General features: G+C 42.6%; 2 protein-coding genes across 4 annotated transcripts; one reads left to right on the top strand and one right to left on the bottom strand.

Annotated features, from left to right (window-relative positions):
- Positions 1 to 362: 362 nt before the first annotated feature.
- On the bottom strand, positions 363 to 9,134 carry LOC109640185 (mitoferrin-2-like). Of its 2 annotated transcripts, none has more exons than XM_020104045.2 (4): positions 8,443 to 9,134; positions 3,325 to 3,553; positions 3,097 to 3,153; positions 363 to 2,839 (listed from the first exon to the last, which is right to left on the bottom strand). In XM_020104045.2, exons 1-4 carry the CDS (start codon positions 8,785 to 8,787, stop codon positions 2,247 to 2,249), a joined length of 1,224 nt encoding a protein of 407 aa, XP_019959604.1. In that variant the 5' UTR covers positions 8,788 to 9,134; the 3' UTR covers positions 363 to 2,246. The 2 variants fall into 2 exon arrangements, with proteins under 2 accessions (XP_019959604.1, XP_069386248.1); XM_069530147.1 differs by lacking the exon at positions 8,443 to 9,134 and adding an exon at positions 3,732 to 3,891.
- An 898-nt stretch (positions 9,135 to 10,032) lies between these two features.
- Positions 10,033 to 19,373, top strand: LOC109640189 (ectonucleoside triphosphate diphosphohydrolase 7-like). 2 transcript variants are annotated; one of them, XM_020104049.2, is made up of 14 exons: positions 10,033 to 10,260; positions 11,103 to 11,208; positions 11,299 to 11,484; positions 11,585 to 11,790; positions 12,711 to 12,861; positions 13,009 to 13,112; positions 13,271 to 13,330; positions 13,559 to 13,707; positions 14,160 to 14,326; positions 14,693 to 14,894; positions 15,060 to 15,179; positions 15,285 to 15,370; positions 16,119 to 16,280; positions 16,858 to 19,373. In XM_020104049.2, exons 2-14 carry the CDS (start codon positions 11,201 to 11,203, stop codon positions 17,072 to 17,074), a joined length of 1,818 nt encoding a protein of 605 aa, XP_019959608.1. In that variant the 5' UTR covers positions 10,033 to 10,260; positions 11,103 to 11,200; the 3' UTR covers positions 17,075 to 19,373. The 2 variants fall into 2 exon arrangements, with proteins under 2 accessions (XP_019959608.1, XP_019959609.1); XM_020104050.2 differs by having other exon boundaries at positions 10,040 to 10,260; positions 13,562 to 13,707.
- Positions 19,374 to 19,503: the final 130 nt, after the last annotated feature.

The following is a 19,503-nucleotide window of genomic DNA, read 5'->3' as shown; positions in this document are numbered from 1 at the left end:
ACACCTGTGACTCATTTGTTTCTGTGGTGCAACTTATAACCAATAACTGATACTTACCATGTTGGAGCGTGATCCACATAATTGCTGTGGACTTAAGTGCTTGATTGATTTACAGGATATCACCATGCACATTAATAATCAGTAATTCATTCAATCCGTCCTTTTCTCTAATAAAGTTGCAGCCAGTTAACATATCTTTTACAGATTTCACGATGAAGGCACCCTGGTGATTTGAGTGAGTAACAACCGTCACCTCTCGTTCTTTGGAGGAAAGTTGGATCCATCAAGCTCCTCGTGGACGTTTGCTGTTGAATGTTGCTGAAAGAAACGAGGACGAGAGAAAAGAACGACAGGCAGACAGATTTAAATTCTCTCAGCGCTTGGAGAGCCAGCACCAAGAGAAGACCCTGCTTCTGCGAGGAGCTGCCTTAGCGAGTTTATTTACAATTCACAAAATACAGGTGTCGCTTTCACACAGTGTTCAAGCTTTTCACATTAGCGTTGTCGTCCGATAAACCACCGGATCCTCCCCGGTTCTCTCCCCCTCTCAGTCTTTGGTTTCCCAATGTTGCTTCACACGAGGAACATTCCCTACAATTACTCCCCCCCCCCACACACACTCTCTTGAAAAAACTTGTTTCATTTCATCTATTTGAATAATTTACACAAGTTGAATCTGAAACTTAGCTGGTTAGTTTTTGGGTTCAACACTATTTAACCATATTTATATTTTTATATATTAGGTACATTTTATCCTGATTTATGGCTTCAAACACATTATTATTTCTACATGAGGATTTTCTTGTGGTAGTTGTGCGTTGGATGTACGGCGGCTGACAGAAGGCATGTGTAGAAGTAGATTCTTTACTCTCCATACTTGTATTAGTAGTTTTCTTTGCCTGACAATGACGTTATTAAGTGCTGAGATGCTGTGCAATGAAAATGACGTTAAAATCTTGTAAAAGCCAACATGTGCATGATGAATGTTAGTTTGTGACGATGTTCTTTAGTTTGTAACACTATTTACCAGTTCTGCAAATAATATAAACATCCCCAGTTTGTCGACAAGTTAAAAATTATCAGCCGAGGAACTATTTATAAATATCTTGTGTACTTTTGCTGCACTGAATATTTGAGTGTTGAATACGTGACAGGGTCTGTATAAAGAAAAAGAAGTCTAATGTAATGTAAACGTGACCTTCAAGGCTGCGACCACAGGATTCGCAGCCGGGCAGATGTGCGTGGATTTGAAAACACTCGAGTTGAATCTTTCTTTATTTGTTGCGTTTGATTTTTTTTTAACATTTTCTTAATTTATTTGAAGCACTTGTAACTTCTGCATGAGAAGGTGCATTATAAATAAAGTTATGAAATCTGAGGTCTGATGAGACCTGAGGAAAAAAATAGATTATTATAATTTCACTTTGAATTTATGTTGTTTCTCTTTTGAACAACACAAACAGGGGGCGGCAGAGTCGGGCTGTGGTGAGGTCTACACAACTGAGAAGTGTAACACACAAATGGTCTTTAAAAATTTTTTATGATCCTCGTTCTGTGTAGAATTCACACTAATCCAATATGGCAGATTCAGTAACGTCTTTGTTTTCCCTTGTGGTCGAGCTGTGCGCCCCCTGTGGGCAGAAGGTAACACGGTGTAAATTCTTCTCAAAAAGACTGGTGACCCCTCTGTACAGTGCAGTTCTGAAATATTCGGACGGGGATTCATTTTTGTTCTGTCCTTAAAACACAACAGAGGCTGCGAGGCTGCAACTTGAGCTTAGTTAATCTGAAGTGAATATAAACATCAGAGCTGAATCAGAACTTTAAACCCAAGATTTTGAAATCTGCTGGACTTCAGGTCAAAACAAAAAATCCCAGTATACAACAAAACTGCATTGTAGCTGGGAGCAAAGAGTCAATCATTCTTTGTTCAACGGGACAAATTTAACTTTACTATAACCCTCCGTGAAATAATTTACTTTGTGAAAGCACACGCAAAGAATCTAATTTTAATGGGGCGGGTTCACGGAACCATTTCCTGTCCGCTGTTTCAAATCCTTCTTCTTATGGATGAGTATTGACGGACATTTTTTTAAACCCCACATCTGATGTTAGACCTCACCTGCTTTCAGCGAGACAAAACTGCACTAACTTCATCTCAGTAAACAAAATCAAAGTTGAATTTCTTTCTCAAATAATCTAAAATTCTTGTTTTTCTCTTTAGAACTTCAGATGATAAGATCTCTTTATTTGTCTCCGTCACGGTCTCCGCGCAGCCGTCTCTCGTGCTGCCGTTTGGTGATGATGTATTTGAAGAACTCGTACACTGACCAGCTGATTGCTGTGGAGGGCATCTGGTAGATGACCCGGGCTTGGACGCCCTTGAAGAATGCCGGCATGCCTCCCATCCTGTACACTGTCCGAAAGGCCTCACCCAGACCAGAAATGTGGCGGCTGCCGGGGGCTGTGGCGGCGGCAGCTCCGACCGCTCCAGCTGCTGTCGCTGCATCGGCTTGGATCACGTGTATAGCCTGCGCCTCCTGTGTGTTCAGGAGGGTCTTGCAGACATCGAGGGGAGTCGTGACGGCGGCAGCCACAGCACCAGCCAGAGCGCCAGACACTACGTGGGAGGAAGGGTTGTATTGTCTGTGGGGGTTGAGGAGCTCCTGGAGGTATTCGTAGGTCATGAAGTGGAGCGCCTGGAAGGGCACGTTCATGGTCAGCTGGGTGGTGTAGCTGCGGTAGAAAGCGGCCGGGCCCTCGCGCCTCAGCAACGAGCCCATGCAGTCCAACACGCTGCGGTAAGGCGAGTTGAACATCTGCATTCGCTGTTTAACAACTGAAAAGAAAAGAGAGCGGAAATTGTGGAAATTAGGAAAAGGAGGAATATATTTTACACAATTCCACAAAAGGAACTAACAAGTCGTTCACAATAAATGTGTTCTATTTAAATAATGATGAAATGGGATCAGAGTTATTGGGTTTGTGGCTCCCCCAAGTGTCCTGATGGCAGACCTGCACCCTCTAATGGGTTTTCTACACACAGTTCACTCTTCACAGTCACAGCTGACTTAACAAGCAAGGAAGAGGTTTTACCTTCTGCCGGGTTCATCATGGCGTCGTGCAGCACTGTGGCCATGCAGCCCGCAACTCCTGCAGAACAGAGACATGAGGAAGTTAAAGCCTCGGCCACGAGAACATCACGTTTCTCCATTACACATCAAACTATAAATCTATTCAATCGGTTTTGACAAAAACAGTGATGGTTAAATTTGAAAACCATGAGTGATAAGTTCCACTCAGATCTGGTGGGAGGCTTCTTACCGTTGGCAAAGTGGCTGTTAGCTCCGGGGTGAATAGCGTCACTGAGTGAAAACTTGATTTTCTCATAGCAGGCGAAGTAGAGAGCGTGGGCGGGCCCAGCGCCGACCGCCAGCACGTTCACGCCTCTGATCGGACGCCACACACCCTCAGTCCGCACGATCTGCCGCAGGGCATCCATCACGTTCCTGTAGCGCGCTCCCGGTTCGGGATGCAGGCTCTGCATACGAGTCTGAGGTGAGAGGAACAGACACAGACACGTAAATAACCTCATAATGACCCAAATTATGTTTCACCTATGAGTCAAACTGAAGCAGACATCAGAAATGTGATATTGTAACGCATCAGGAGACACTTTCACAGCTCGGCGTATGAATTTCAAGCAGCATGTTCGTATCCCTGATACTCACTCTGACAATCTGTCGACTAGAAATCACACCAGTTTAAAGTGTTTGAGACAGAAATAGCTGCATTCAAGCACAAGGCACACATAAGGAAGAGTTCTTATCCACACACTCACATCACCTGCAGATAAGCAGTAATGTTAATGTGGACAGGTCATCAGTCTTTGTGAATGAAGCAACAGAGCAATGAACACAACTGGAAACCTCCAGGTTGTGTAATCCTGAAACTTTTCAGATAATGCAAGAAGTGAACTGCCCCCCCCTCCGTCCAGGCTGCCTCCTGGAGGCAACTGAGGAAATTCCTGTTCCATTTCTGGGAAATCAAATGGAATGTTTTCTTTTTTCAGATTTGAGTCCCATGAATAATCTTCCTGAATACCCGGGGCCTGCTGAAGTCATCAGATCAGTTTAAATCAGGTGGTTTCTATTCTTCTGTTTAGTTGCATACAGTGTGTTGTAATGTTTCGGTGATAATTTGATTCTCAGTTTGTATCTCTATGCTACGTTTTCTGTTTTTTTTTACTTAATCTTATGGAGTTTATGCTTATTGTGACTGTACAAAGTTTTGATAATAAATAATTTTATATTTCAATGATTTTATATTTCTTTAATTGTGTAGACATTGAATAGTGTTATATATTCACTTTTATTTTATTCATATTTTAATTTATTTGATTTTTTTGTTCTGTCTAAACTTGTTTTTAAAAACTTGTCTTAACCGTTGACGGGCCCCTCTGGCAGCTCTACCCTTGGCCGTGCTGTAACTGTAGCATGAATCACAACAAGATGCCTGATGCTATTTTAAAAGCTGCATTTGTCGGGGAAGTAAAAATCCCGATGAGCCTGGGCCTCCGTCATTCAGCTAATGGCTAATAAGCACTCATGTGACATATGGAGTCAAGTAGAGCTAAGTACTGAGCGGAGAGGTGAACAGAATGGACAAACGTGTATTGTCAGATTGTTGTGTATCGGTGTCACAATGTGTATTTCTTTGTCTGTGGCCAATAGGACGACAAACACTAATCTACCACTTAAACAATGATATTTAAAAAGCTGGCAGTTACAGCCAGCTTTCCTCAAAATGGTGTTTGATTTGTTTGGAGGAGAAAGAAGGAACATAAAGAAAGAAATACTATTAACATTCACCGTCCACACAGACTGAAGAACCATGAATCTACTGGTAAGTTGTTATGCAGTGAATCTAGTGACTGAAATATCAGATTTCATTACTGGGATGACTGGCATATATAAATAAAACGTTTTATTTTTATCTTTGCGCCTCGTGGTATTCGTCATTCTCTTCAACATTATTTCTGCTGAGGTCTCATTAGGCACAGAGTTTCTTTCCTTTTCCATCTAAAACAGAACATGAAAAAAACTTTTACATAGCGTGAAATTAGTCTCGGAGATTTTTGTTTTCTGTAAATAGCACCAATATCTAATGTTGGTGACATATCACACAAAGTTTTACTTAATAATGAGGAGACCACAAGAAGACGACAAAAAACATTCATTCAAATCCGGGAGTAAAAGTTCATTTCTGCACTGTAAAGACCCAAAAACTGATTTTTTTTCACAATTCACACTAATACTTATGGGGAAAAAGTTCGGACAATACACAAGTATATATTATCATCTACCAACTGCATGTTTCACGTGAATGCTTTTGTCCAATCGACGACAGCTCCTGCGGAGAAAATTACCCGGACTTTCAGGTCAGCGGTGTGGAGGCTTTTGTGAGACTCTCTAACTGGGCGTCATTAATTAAATTAGGAGATTTAGAAGAGGGAACAACACATTCCATGAAAATAAGTGTGATTGCGACACACGGTCTTGTTCCCTCTCTGGTCTAGAAAGTTGGTCGTCTGTTTCAGATCTGAAGGTAGCAGGAGGAAATGCTTTTTGAATTTTCATGGGGGAAAATCTTTCAACTCAACAAATGTTACACAACTTCCTCTATTCTGAGGTTTTCCTTTTACAATCTTAGTTTCCTCATGCCACAGCAGGTTGGTCAACATCTTGATCTACCATTGAGTATAATGCTTTAGCTCATTGTTTCCACTTCTTTCAGACGATGCTTCCTCATTTCACAAAAAGGTCTTCAAACCTGAGAATCAACGTTCCACTGATCTGTTCTCGTTCCCAGTGAAGTCAGTGTGCAACGATTTTAAGTCATGAGTTTTAAGTTCATATGACAGCAACTAACCACAGTTTCATAGGATTATAAATCTAATTGATGGACGAGGCTTACGATCAACGAAACAAAATAAATTAATAAACAATGTTCATTCGATTTTCAGCAAAAGGTGACGCTTTTAAAATGTGATGTTTTGTCTGATTAACAGTCTGAAAAACAGAAAACTAAGAAATCAGAGACTTAAGGAAATAATAATTCAGTAATGATCAGTGTGACCTCCTAAAAGACAATAATGAAATCTCTATGTATAATGTTTTTACTAACACTGCTGCCAGTTACAACCCAAAGAAAATACTTTATCCTGGTAAGTCACGATCTTCTTTCTATCTGCTGTGCAAAGTGTGACCGATGCAAAGGAAACCGCCCTCGTAAACAAGCTTTGAGGCCGTTTTGCCAAAAAAATGCTATGAACTGGAAGAACTAATCGTGAAAGAATTTGTAGTGAATTAGAGCTTTGTTAGAGTGAATGCTGTTCTGGGAAACTACTGAGAATCACAAGAACGTGGAGGTGAGAGTTAATAAAAATCCAAAATGAAGTACACAAGTACAGTTATGCTTATCTTGGTAGAAAGTTGTTTTTACAATTAGCGTACATGATGTTAATTTCTCTTTAGGCAAACAGGAAATGAACATAAACCAACTGACGTAAGCAAATCATTTCCCAGAGATATGTTCATTTCCCGAGGATGTTTCCATTATCGCCAATGTAGCTACTTGATTTTACCCGGAAACAAAACACTCAAAGCAAAGTGAATTTAACGTTCATGGCCTCTCCTTTGAATGTGCCTCGTTTGGTCTGTTTTCCAGTGTAAACAGGACACATACAGTTTGTAAGAACTGGTTCGTATAATTGTGTAACTAACAGCTGGAAAATCATGAGCACAGGGAGTTTAAGGTCAAATTTCAAAACCGTGTTTGAGAGGGGCCCCGCTGGCACAGCTGACATATTGGATAACAGTTCCTATTCGTAAATAAATTGAGGCTGTGCAGCAGAACAGCTACAGGTTTAAAACAAATGATGTAGGATTAATCATAATTAACAGGGAGCATAAATAGTTTGGTTTAAGTAAAAACTAACAGTTAATATTCGCCTGATATTGGTTGAGGTGGCTGAGCAGCTATGCAGGTGCCAGTTATGTCATGTATATTGGTTTACACTAAATCCATACAGGCAAGGGTGGCTGGCTGCTCGGACAACTGTGCACACTACACACCTCCTTATTTCAAGTTTAGGGGTTGTTTCATCTCCAACAGAATCAATTTCTATGGACTGCTGCCCGTTGATCTATTGACTGATGCCCTATCTGAGTTAATCATCCACTCGTTCCTTCACACCGAACTTAGCACATGGATCTTGTCTGGAAGTTTAAATCCACAGTTATGTCCCTGCAATCAAACAGACTGTGAAACTATCAATGCAAATTAGGTGAAAATCCAGTTCATACCCATGTTTATTTAGTTCTTGTTTTGTGCATATTGGAGACAACTAACAATGCTCTGTTTCGATGTTGGGACACAGCTAATGCAACATCCTTGTTTCAGCCTTTGTTTAATATTCCCCAAAAATGGCATTTGTCTGTCTTAAGGGGAACTGAAACTGTTGGACATCTCTTCTATTTGTGTTCAGCCAAAGAACAATTATAGAAAAAAACTTTATGACCGATGTGGTATCAACACACATGAAGTCACACCAATGAACAAATGATTTGAGAAGATAATCTAAGCAAGAAAAACACTTTTAGTTAATTTACATAACGCAATTAAGAACTAGGTTTATTCTTTGAGAGACTTTGTTAGAGTGTGTTGCTATATATATATAATTTCAGATCTTTTCGACTGTGACCTTATTAATTATTATTAATTAACTCAGCCTTAGAGTTGAAGTTATGTTTGTGCTCTTAAATGGAATGTTTGAACAAAATGAAAAGAGGAAAGAAAATCAAATAATGTCAGAAGCATGACTGGTGAGTTCTGTACTCTGGAACAACAACAACAACTTAACCCTAAGTGATACGTGGCTGAATAAAACCGAAGCAGGACTCTGATTGAGTCGTATAAGATTCTTCTGTATGCAAAAAGATAATGTCGTGGCGAGGATCTGAATCAATCACGACAACTCCATCTCAGCTACGGATGTGTCCGATAATGGATGCATGTTAACCGATGAGAGCAGTAAGCTAATGCGTGTAGCATGCTAGCTCAACGAGAGGAGACGCAAACATCAAACCTGATGGTTCGTTGTTAAAATATTATAACGCACCGACGTGGGAGTGAAAGTGCAGGACACGTGCATCACGGTCATAACTCATCTTTCACTTTGACCACTCAGCTTCTCGCTCTTTCGTGTTTAACGCTAGTTAGCTGGCTGACCTCTGTTAGCAAGGTTACCCCTGTTAGCTTGTGGCTAAGCGGACTCAGGCTTGTGTTGAGGCCTTTACGCTTTGCACCGGGGCTTGTGGAACCGGTGGCCGCGTGTGAGGTGACACAAACCGGGCCTGGCATGTTGTGAGTGAGCGGTACCTTGACACAGTCGATGGGGTACATGAGGCAGTGCTCCATGATTCCAGCCACGGCTCCTGCCAGCATGTGTGTGCTGGTGGCTTCTCCCTGAGGCAGCCCTTCATAGTCTATGTCCGGCTCCGCAGAGGTCGGGGTCTCCGTCGGTGTTGCTCGATGCAACACCGGGGCAAAGTCCTGTTCCCCGGGCATCCTCGACGAAAGAGACCCAACAAAACCCCCGGTGGCCTCCAGGAGCCTGCCGCCCAGCCATCGGAACTCTGCCCCGGCTGCGGCGCCAGCGACTCGGCTGTCGACGCCCGGTGTTTCCACGGACCTTCGCCGGGACACGAAGCCGTCCGCTTCCATTCAAACGTCCAAGAGTCTACGTCCGTGAAGTGGGTTCGATTCCTGGACTTCAGCGACCCGCCTGTGGACGATGTGCTCCCGGCGGGTGCGTGTGTCTCCTCCCGGGGAACGTGTTGGCGCGTCGCTGCTCCTGCGCGGCACAGAGGAAACATCCGGGTGGGTTCTCAGTGAGTCACGACTAGAGCGGGCGCTGATTGGACCAAACATATGTCAATCTCGCCAGGGGTCCCTGCGATTGGTCGATTTGTTCTAAAAAAATGAGGCGGGGAAATTATAGAGGGCGGGGATTCTGAGTCGCTGGGCGTTGCTGTTTTGTAACAGTGGGAGGTATCAGTTCCGGGAAGAGCCTAAAACCAGTGACAGTAAACCAGCTTAGAAATAAAGATTTATACAATTATAGTTTTATATTAGAACATATATATGTAAACATACTGACATATAGACTTTAAAGTACTAGTTCACATTCTACACTAATATGCGTCACTGCATAAAGTATACAATTATAGAAGTTTTGATTTAAACTACAATTAACTCTGGTTATTCCCTTATAAAGCACCTTGGCTCCTGGGAACAGAGAGGTAACTTCCACCTTCTCTTTTACTTAACTTCAGTATTGTAACTGAGATTTTCTAACAAATATCAAAAGTAACCTCATACAAAGGCTCTGGCCCAGGCACTGGTTTCAAACATGAAAAGAATAATTTCGACAAATCAACTCTAATGCGGGAATTCTGACATCATAGATGGATAGATAGATAGATAGATTACTCTCAGTTAATGTCTCTACCATCTTTACAATTATTTGGACTGAATTACGTGAATATGGACTGGATAATGTGAATTCATACCACCTGCACTCCTGTTTACACTGTACACTGTACATAAACTGTATATAACCTTTATATTGTGTCAATAGCAATATCTGGTAGAATCATTTTACTAATACTTTATATATACCTACCTACTGTAAGATATATTAATTAACTGTTTAACATTTACATATACTTTAGCATACTGTAACATATATGTATTCACTGTTTAAGCACTTCTGGTTGGATGCAAACAGCATTTCGTTGCTTTGTACTTGTGACATGTGCAATGACAATAAAGTTGAATCTAATCTATTCTAATCTAATCTATTTTCATGCTTTGGTGGTAGTGTAAATAATATATAATATACTTTGTCAGGCATTTCACATTAGGTCTTCTTTTTCCTATAGTCGTGAACGCAGCATGCCAGCTGACAGATGACGTGTTCACGGGTCGACCGGAAGTCTGGAGGCTTTATTTTCCGTCATGTCTTCTTCTTCTTCTTCTTCTTCTTTTTCTTTTTCTTTTTCTTCTCGTCGTCTGTGAAAAATCTTCGCGGTGAATTTTAGTTTTCATAATTTCACTAAACTCTTTATCGTCGAATGAGCAGTTAAAACCCTCGGAGGGAGATTCACTGTCCCGGTGGCAGAGACGCTTCTGTCGGTAAGTTAACATCAGAGGTGTGTTAGCATGTGGAGCTAGCCGGTATATTAGCAGCCTGTGTTGCAGCTAACGGTTATATAAGATATAAATTCTGTGTCTGGTGTTTGCATCGAAAAACAGCTGTAACTTATATAACGAGGACTTTAGCCAGTTAGCTTCTTTATAAAGGCCTGTATGGAACATGTGATGCTAACATGTGCAGCTTTTAATGGGATTTGACACAATATCACTGGATAAATATCGTGTATCTTGTGTAGAAGTACTATCAGAGGGTACAGTTTGTTGTTTCACGACTGAGTGATATATATATATATATGTGTATTCATTGCATCAGGACACTGAGGAGCTGTGCAATACAATGCTTCATGTGTAATCCAGTCACTGCACATATTGTTCTTGTTTTTACTCTGTATATATTAGTTTTTAGTCCATTCGTACGTTTCCAGATTTTCAGTATTTCCTTACACATTAGTATTGCATGTTACCTATTATTACTTACTGTTTTTCACTCACGTTGCTGTAATATTTTAATCCCATCGTGGGATTTACAGGATTATATTTATCTCATCTTATCTCAGCTCATCATTCTGGGCCGTATCACCGAGCCGCAGGTATTTTGTAGGGTACAAAAGGTTATTCGTTGAAGCCACAGGGACTCAATACAGCAAAGCTGCTTGAATCAAACAACAACTAGGAGAATAAAGAAAGAGAGAGGGCTGGAATGATGAGTCAGTTAATCAAGTTGGCAAACAACAGAAAATGTGTGTCCTCGCTGCTCACCGGTCCAGTTTAGGACTTTAGAGCACTTGTATTGACACTTTTCTCCCTCTTCTTCACGTCAGTCAGAAGATAAGTCACATCCCCAGAGAGGATCCTGACCAGACTGCAGACACCATGAGGTGACGACTGTAGCATCTTGTATTTTTACAGACGTGGACTTATGGCAAGGTAAAGAAGTGCAAAGAGCCTGAGACGTTTGTTGTATTGTGTGCTGTGACTTGTGTATTTAGGTTTTGTTGTTGTTTTCTTCCTGCACAGGATCACTTTGTCCTGCCTGCCGGCCTCTTGGTACTGCAGCGTGTCCCTGCTGTCCCTGGGCTGTGCTCCCAGACAGAGGCTGCTGCTGCTGCTGCTCCTCTTCATCATCTCCACTCTCCTCATCTTAGGGACCAACCAGAGGCTGCTATGGGGCCCCCAGCGACAGCCTGGTGCCCATTACAACAAGTGAGTCTTAAATATTTTTACACTGGCTCTTTGGTAAAGGATTTTATCCCAAGCATCATGCACAGTGATAAATATTGAGTGTGTGTTTCTTCTCTTCCAGGTACCTCTCTATGGCAGAGTCTATGGAGGCCACTGACGTCCTCAACCCCGCTCTGAATTATGGGATTGTGGTGGACTGTGGCAGCAGCGGCTCTCGGGTGTTCGTGTACTACTGGCCCCCCCACAACGGGAACCCCCACACCCTGCTGGACATCCGACAGATGAAGGACCACGACCACAAACCTGTGGTGAAGAAGATCAAACCTGGTGAGGAGGCGGAGCTTAGTTTGGAGCGTGCATAGACCGTTTATAAAAGTGAACGCAGACTTCAGAGTCCGGAAAGTGAAAATGCAAAAAACGTCAAAATGGCAGCTCACAAACAGCTGGGTCACCATTTCTTTCATTGAATATTTGTGCTCTATAAATAAATAGGATTTGTCTTTACAATGGTGTCATTGAGAGTTACTCCGAACACAGTGGTGCTAACATGAGGATCATTGCTTATCGTTATCTGTCCCTTTGGCTCGCAGCCAAAAGGTTAAAAAGACAGAGCGTGTGAAAGAGATAAACGAGAACATTCGTGGAAAATACAAAGTAGAGAAAAAGAAAAGAAAATCACAGATCACAGTTTTATTTAACTAATTCTTCTGTCTCTTTTTCTCTTTTTTTTTTTTCTCTTTTTCCTTTTGTGCTAATTTCATCTTGAGGTGTTTCTGGAGAATAGTATTTCTGTTCACATTGTGTGACTGTTCAGTCCCTGTGACTTTGTCTTATCTTGGTCACAGCAGACTGATTAGATTCACTCAGTTTGTTCCAGGAGCTGCAGTTAAAGGTTACGTGGCATTTTGAACTATCACATGCTGTAACAGCCTTTATAGAAGAACCGGTTCTATTGCAGTGTTTTCACAGACTGTGAGCTACTCGAAAGTTGAGGAGTGAGATTAAATTATGATCACTATGTGCCTGTTCTCAACCTGCCTGTTTGGAATGGTTCGTTTGAGCTGCAGAGAAATAAAGACCTGCTGCTGCACAAAGAGCTGTTTATTCAAAGTTCAGTGAAGCTCAAGTCAATGTGCAGAACCAGAACTGGAGAATCAGTTGTTAAACACACGGTTGACATGAAAGATAATGTTGCTTATCTTTTTGAAAACAAATTTGAAACATGAACTTACTCGCTGTCTTCACAGGCATCTCCACTCTGGCAAAGACACCGACGCAGGCCAGTAACTACCTGCAGCCTCTCCTCAGCTTCGCCGCCGCTCACGTCCCGAAGAACAAACACAAGGAGACGCCGCTCTACATCCTCTGCACTGCTGGCATGAGGCTGCTGCCAGAGAGGTAAAGTCACCCGCTCTGCAAGACACACTTGCATGCAACAAACAGTAAGCTTCATTTTTTTAGATTTGGTGTGAATGGCTTCATTATCAGACTCGTTTCCTCAGCTTGTGTGAATGTTGCATTAATGCTTCACGTCTGTTCATGTAGCCAACAGGCGGCCATCTTGGAGGACCTGGTCACCGATGTTCCCCTGGAGTTTGATTTCCTGTTCTCCAGCTCGCATGCTGAGGTCATCTCAGGGAAACAGGAAGGTGAGAGGACGTTTTTATTTCACTTATTTTGACTTTGGTGTTGTTATTATTCACTGATACTGGTTTTAGTTGTTGATTAATTATTGTCCTTCCTGTTTTTTTGTGCATTTCCATCATGGCTGTGATAACATGTTCTTGTTCTTGCCCCCCCCCTAAAGGAGTGTATGCCTGGATTGGCATTAACTTTGTGTTGGGCCGCTTTGATCACGCTGACCAGGGTGAGTGTGGAGGCGTAACTATTGACAGGAAAAACCTGAGAAAGATCAGCTGCTGCCACATTTGTTCATTTAATGTTTTGTTTGGGTTTTATGAGCCACTCTCTTCAGATGTTATCATTCATAATAAGTGTATATTAAAAGATTAATATGTGTCTATTTAGCGTTAATAATTCCCAACATGTGACCAACAATCAAATCATAACATTGCAAAATGTTTAATTTTCTCAGAAGACGCCACAGTGGAGGTGACAACTGGGTCTCAGAACCAGCAGCCAATCAGCAGGCGGCGTACAGTGGGAATCATGGACATGGGTGGAGCTTCTCTGCAGATTGCCTATGAGGTCCCCAGTGTCATCACCTTCAACTCACCACAAGAGGTAAAGAGGTGCAGTGACACAGCTGTTACTGGTGAGGGCTGAAAATAATGTTCATTTGAACTTCTGATGAAGCTGATCATCATTTTCTTGATTTGATCATTTCATCTATAAAACATCACATTACTCAGAGCTCAAAGTATCAGAGCTCAAAGTATCAGATGTTTTGTCAATAACTAGACCCTTTAAATCTAGACCCTGTTCTACGTCTCATGTGATCAGATCACAAGTGGTCGGCTCTTGATTCACACTGACCACCACGTGTTGATTTCTCTTTTCCGACAAATGGGAAAATCTTATTTCATTGTCAACCTTCTGTCGTCATAAGAAAACACACAACATAAATTGGTCTTTGCAGAAATGACGAGTGTGATTATTTAAATATAGAGAAGGGACGACCTTGGAGCCGCCAGGACAGATGTTGACACAGTCTTGTGTGTGTCGTGTGTTTTTAGGAGGAGGCAGGGAAGAGTGTTCTTGCAGAGTTTAATCTGGGCTGCGATGTCGAGCACACGCAACACGTGTACCGAGTCTATGTCACCACGTTCCTCGGCTTCGGAGGAAACATGGCCAGGCAGCGATACGAGGACCAGCTGCTGAATAAGACATTCGCCAAGAACAGGTCCACACACACTCACACACACTGGTAGTCTCACTTATCTTCTCATACAGTAGTTATTATTAGTGTTGTTCAAATGACATTTCCCTCAGTATTTACTTGAGCCGGGTGGTACATGATGTGAAATAGTGTTTTCAGGCCTGTCGGTCGTGACTATCTGTTGTTTCTGTTAATTACACTAATATCTCCACACGAATATGGTAATTCATTCTTGTTAAAATGTTCCATCTGATGAAATGTGTAGTTTTTAAATTCAAGCTCTGTGATTATCTCTAATAATCTACAATCAAGCCAGAGAGTAACAGTAACTTCAGGTTTATTTCACTATCCAACATCTGAACAATGTTTCTCGTGTTCCCGTTCGTCCAGGTTTCTAACCACTCAGACAGGCCTGACTGAGGACAAACCGTACCTGGATCCGTGTCTGCCGGCCGGCCTGTCAGACACAGTTGTCAGGGACAACCGCACCTTGTACTTGAGGGGTCAGGGAAACTGGGCTCAATGTCAGCATTCTGTGCAGCCCTTCCTGGGCCTCCACAATGGCACCATGTCCCCAGGGGGTGTATATCAGGTACAAGTCCCTTACAGCCCTGAGCTCTTCCATCATCACCAAGCTAGTTAGCATTGCTTCTGCAACAGTTTGAGGCAACACTATGCAACTTTAAAACTTTGAAAACCAGAGTTTATCTCCAATATTCAGCAGGAAGCTTTTAAAATACAAGGAATTCTGTTTCAGGCTCCCATCAACTTCAGCAACAGCGAGTTCTACGGCTTCTCAGAGTTTTATTACTGCATGGAGGACGTGCTGAGGATTGGAGGACAGTACGACAGCGAGAAATATTCCCGAGCTGCTACGGTAACACAAACACATCACTGTTACACACAGATACAGAGAAGTCAGAAGACGAAGAAATGTGACTTGAACTAATTTTTGTTCGGTGATGGAACGTTTGTGTTCCAGGACTACTGCTCAACCAAGTGGTCGACGTTGAAACTGCGTCTGGACAACCAGCTTTTCGCTCAGCAGGCCGACGTCAGCCGACTCAAGTAGGTTCATCTTTTTGTCAGAGTCACATAACGATGACACACAACCTGCTCTGTGTCCTGTGGGTTTCTGTCTCTCTCCAGCCACCACACTGTGGTCATCAGCGTCTGAGAACAGATCACTTCTGTTTGGAACAGTTCAAGTCTGTTCGCTGATAGATGGAGAGAAAACTGAAATCTAATTACAGACAGTGGTGTAGATCCTTACTTAGAATTGGTTCTTTATGTCAAAGTCTTCTTGTGTAATATACACAATGGGAGGTGTGTTACAGATGCATGTAGCAGAGCTTCAGATTCTCCACATGGAGGCGCTGTGCCTTTGCAGGGGGTGAACGTTATGAAAGTATCTGTTTCCAACTCAAACATGATCCTTTCCCAAACGGAGCTGAACTAGTTTTGTCCCCAAATCAACCAAACTGCAACTTTTAAACCAGAAGTGATTCAGAGATTTAACAACGAGTCTCACATCACAACTTTGAACCCAGCTGTTGTTCTTCTGGAGAAATGGTCAGAGCCATTGAGCAGGGATGAAGGATTTCAACAAGGTGAACATGTGAATCCCTGAAGGTGCTGGGTGACGATTAACTGCAAGAAAGAAAAAAAACACTGAGATCCAAGATCTTCAGTCTGCAGTTCAACACTGCTGCTTCTTTCCTGTAGGTGGCGCAGTTCAGACTGTTATCCACTCTGCGGAGTGAAAACCTGTCCATTCGTTGCTCTTTAACCCATCAAGCTGTTCTTTCTCACCCAGGTTTCAGTGCTTCAAATCGGCCTGGATGTACGAGGTGTTGCACTCTGGTTTCCGTTTCCCCGCTGACTACCCGAGTCTGAAAACGGCTCAGCTGGTTTATGACAAGGAGGTTCAGTGGACGCTGGGAGCCATTCTGTATAAAACACGTTTCCTGCCTCTCAGGTAACTCCAAGTTTTGCTTATATATTTCTCAAGAAAGTTAAAACCTTTAAATGTTGTCATCGATGACTGTCTGGTTAGTCACTGAGATTTTAATTCAGGTGTTGAACATCGAGCGTTTTGATGCGACCTCGCTGCCGCAGCTCCACCCCCCTGATCGCTATTTCACAGACTAATAATGACATCATCGGCTCTCGATGGCAGCGTTTGTATCTGGAATATTTTTTGCTTCTTTTCTGGAGAGTGAGAGGAAGTGGAGACATGTCGTCCATCTTCATTTACGCTCTCATGTATTCCTGCAGTCACAGCTGAGTAAACCACGTAGCCTCGCCCTTGGGTGGAAAGATAGTTCAGATTAGATTTATCACATTGTTCAAGGTCGACTGCTCCCGTGTGAGAGATTTCTACAAACCAGGATATGGCCTTTCTCACAGGACTTGTTTTTTAAGTGTCCCTACATATGAGTTAGTTTTTTATGTTACATATAGAGAATTCTCTTATCGTTGCTTTGTTCATCAGTGAAGATAAGAAGTTTGTTCCATGAGACTCGTGTCTTCACGTCTCTCTCTCTCTCCTCCAGGGACCTGCAGCAGGAAACGCTGCGACAGAGCCACCCCAGCTGGCTGCGCTTCTCCTTCGTCCACAACCACCACCTGTTCTCGCTCTGCATCCTGGTCGTGGTGCTCGCCATCCTGCTCTACATCCTGCGCCTGCGAAGGATCCACCAGCGGGAGCAGCGGCAGACTGAGGCCCTGAACCTGCTCTGGGTCGAGGAGGGAGACGCCCTCCTCCCCTGAGGAAGACGTAACAGGAGGTTCCACGTGGATGACCAGCGTGACCGCACATCCAGCAGTAAAGAATGTGAGGATGATAATAAGGATCCTGATGATTACTCAGCAGCCTGGGGCGTACGTGAAGAGGCAGGATTTCATTTCATGGAGAAACAACACAGAGCAGAGACCCTTTAATGAGCCTGGACTTCAAACTCCTCTTTATTCTTTGATCGTGCAGCTTCGAGCACAGAGCTCATCTCAGGCGGGAAAGATGTTCCCTCTTTCTCTTCAAGAATATTTCACATGAAAAGAAACACCTCTGCATTACAGGATCAATCGCTAACCGTTCCCTCTCAGATCCAGTTTCTAGTTTCACTGCGGGCCGCCAGCGAACCTGGATTTTAGTGTTGTGCTCTTTACTGCTGAGAGAGAAAACACAGACAGTGAAAACCCCTGGAAGAGATCTGATGTAAGAATGTTGGATTATTGATCGTTCAACATCCGTTCAGGAAAAATTACCTGATGACGCATGAGAATATATTTGATTTAACGGGAATCCAAGTGACATCTCATGACCAGATCTGTCCCACATCATTTCCTTCCCTGATTAAAAATCATTCCTCTCCAGCAAACAAAGGAAGCAAAGACGATGAAGCCGTCACTCAGTGGAGAACAGGTTTTTTTCCCACTCGGTGAAACCGCAGCGACAAATAATATTTCTCAACCATCATCAAGCAGCTGAAGCATCAACAGCCTCACAACTGATTTTAAGTGTTGATCTTCAGTGAGGTGATGTCACAGCGAGTTAACGTCTCTGTCATCTTCATCTCTGTCCGTCCCCGATGGAAATATTTCCCAGAGAGCAGTCCCCCAGACTGATGACAATGACGTCGACCACAGAGCTTCAGCCTCAGATTGTGCTTTGATACTTGAATGCCACTGTTGTCCTGCCAGGACACACCCCCCCCCCCCCCCCCCCCCGGTCCAGATCTTTATCAGCACAAAGCCAAGAGGCGTTTTATCTGCGACAAGCTGAGAGATCTGCTCGGCGTCTGGATGAAGCTGCTGAAAACAGACAAAGACCCCAGAGGCCTGATTTTAAACTGCCTGATTCCAAAATGCAAGAATTGCACTAAAGGGAAGAATCTGGTCTCATCCGATGTTAAACAAAAGGATGAAAAGCCTTATTGTGACAATAAGGGTCTGTTTTTCTCATTTAAAATTTTTACTGTATTTCATGGCTGTCAATATTTTTTTTTTTTTCAGTGAGTCATGTTATGTCCTGACGACTCGAACAGCGGAGCAACAACCATGACGATGCAAATGTGTGTCTGATTATTAACTGTTGAAACTTCCTGAGAAGTTAAATGACGTGTTGATCCCACAGTGGGAGAGGTTTTTATGTTAATGTCCAAAAGATGATGTGATATGTAATTAATTCCTATGGATTTTCTTCAGAGGTGTGTTGACGATTAAGATGCTGATTCCTTTGTTAAATCATGCGTTGTAACCTGTGCTGTTGTGTACGTTTGTTGTTAAAGGAGACATGTGTTTGTTCAGTGTTTCTTTCCTCTTGTGGTTTAAAGGTTTTTCTGTTCTGTAGTGAAGGGAGCTGCTCTCCTGCACAGAAAACAAAGAAACACCTCGTCAGTAGTGCAGCGAACTGTAATTAAAGGTGGTTGAAGAGTCTCCGCTTCCTCCCGCTCTCCAGGGATGATGCCAAAAACACCTGAAATTACAAAAAAAAGTCAACTTTCATGTCCCATACTGCAGCCAGCCACCAGGGGGCAATCAAGACGCTTTGGCTTCACTTTTGGGTCATGTCGCCCATCTTTGTTCAGAGTCCTGAATGTGAACAGAACGTGTTTCCTTTAACAAAGAAGCTGCAAATACAAGAGCTTTGTAAAAAAATCTAATGTGATTCCACTTGTTCTTTTCTTCTCGTTCTCACTCTGATGGATTCTGACGTGACGTCGTCAAACCGTCAGCTGGAGTTTTCACCCTCTTCATCTGTACCTCAGTAGTTTGACTCTGACGCAGCAGACGTGTGAAATCTGAGCTCCGACAGAGACGTCCTCCTTTACCTCTCAATCACAAACCTCACGCTCTCTTCCTGGTTTTGTCCTGAGGTGGATTGTGGGATTTCTGCAGCTTTATGAACTCGTCGGTGTGTTTTTTCCAGAGCTGGGCGTCGTGCAATGTTGAACTAATGAATTATTGAAGGGAACCCTCCACTCTGATGGTTTTAATCCAGGTATCTTTAACATCAATGTGAATAGAATCAATTCCATCCCAATAAAGAAAAAACTTTTTTTGTAATAAATGTTGACTCATTCATTTTGTCTCCACTACATTTAAACCTGCCAACGTTTTCTAAGAAATCATTCATACTTTAACAACGTTGTAAATCATTATTTTAAAAAACAGATGATTACAATTTAACATTTAAAAAA

Source organism: Paralichthys olivaceus, chromosome 8 (assembly GCF_024713975.1).
Source record: "Paralichthys olivaceus isolate ysfri-2021 chromosome 8, ASM2471397v2, whole genome shotgun sequence".
NCBI lineage: Eukaryota > Metazoa > Chordata > Actinopteri > Pleuronectiformes > Paralichthyidae > Paralichthys > Paralichthys olivaceus.
This window is presented reverse-complemented; position numbering and strand designations above follow the sequence as displayed.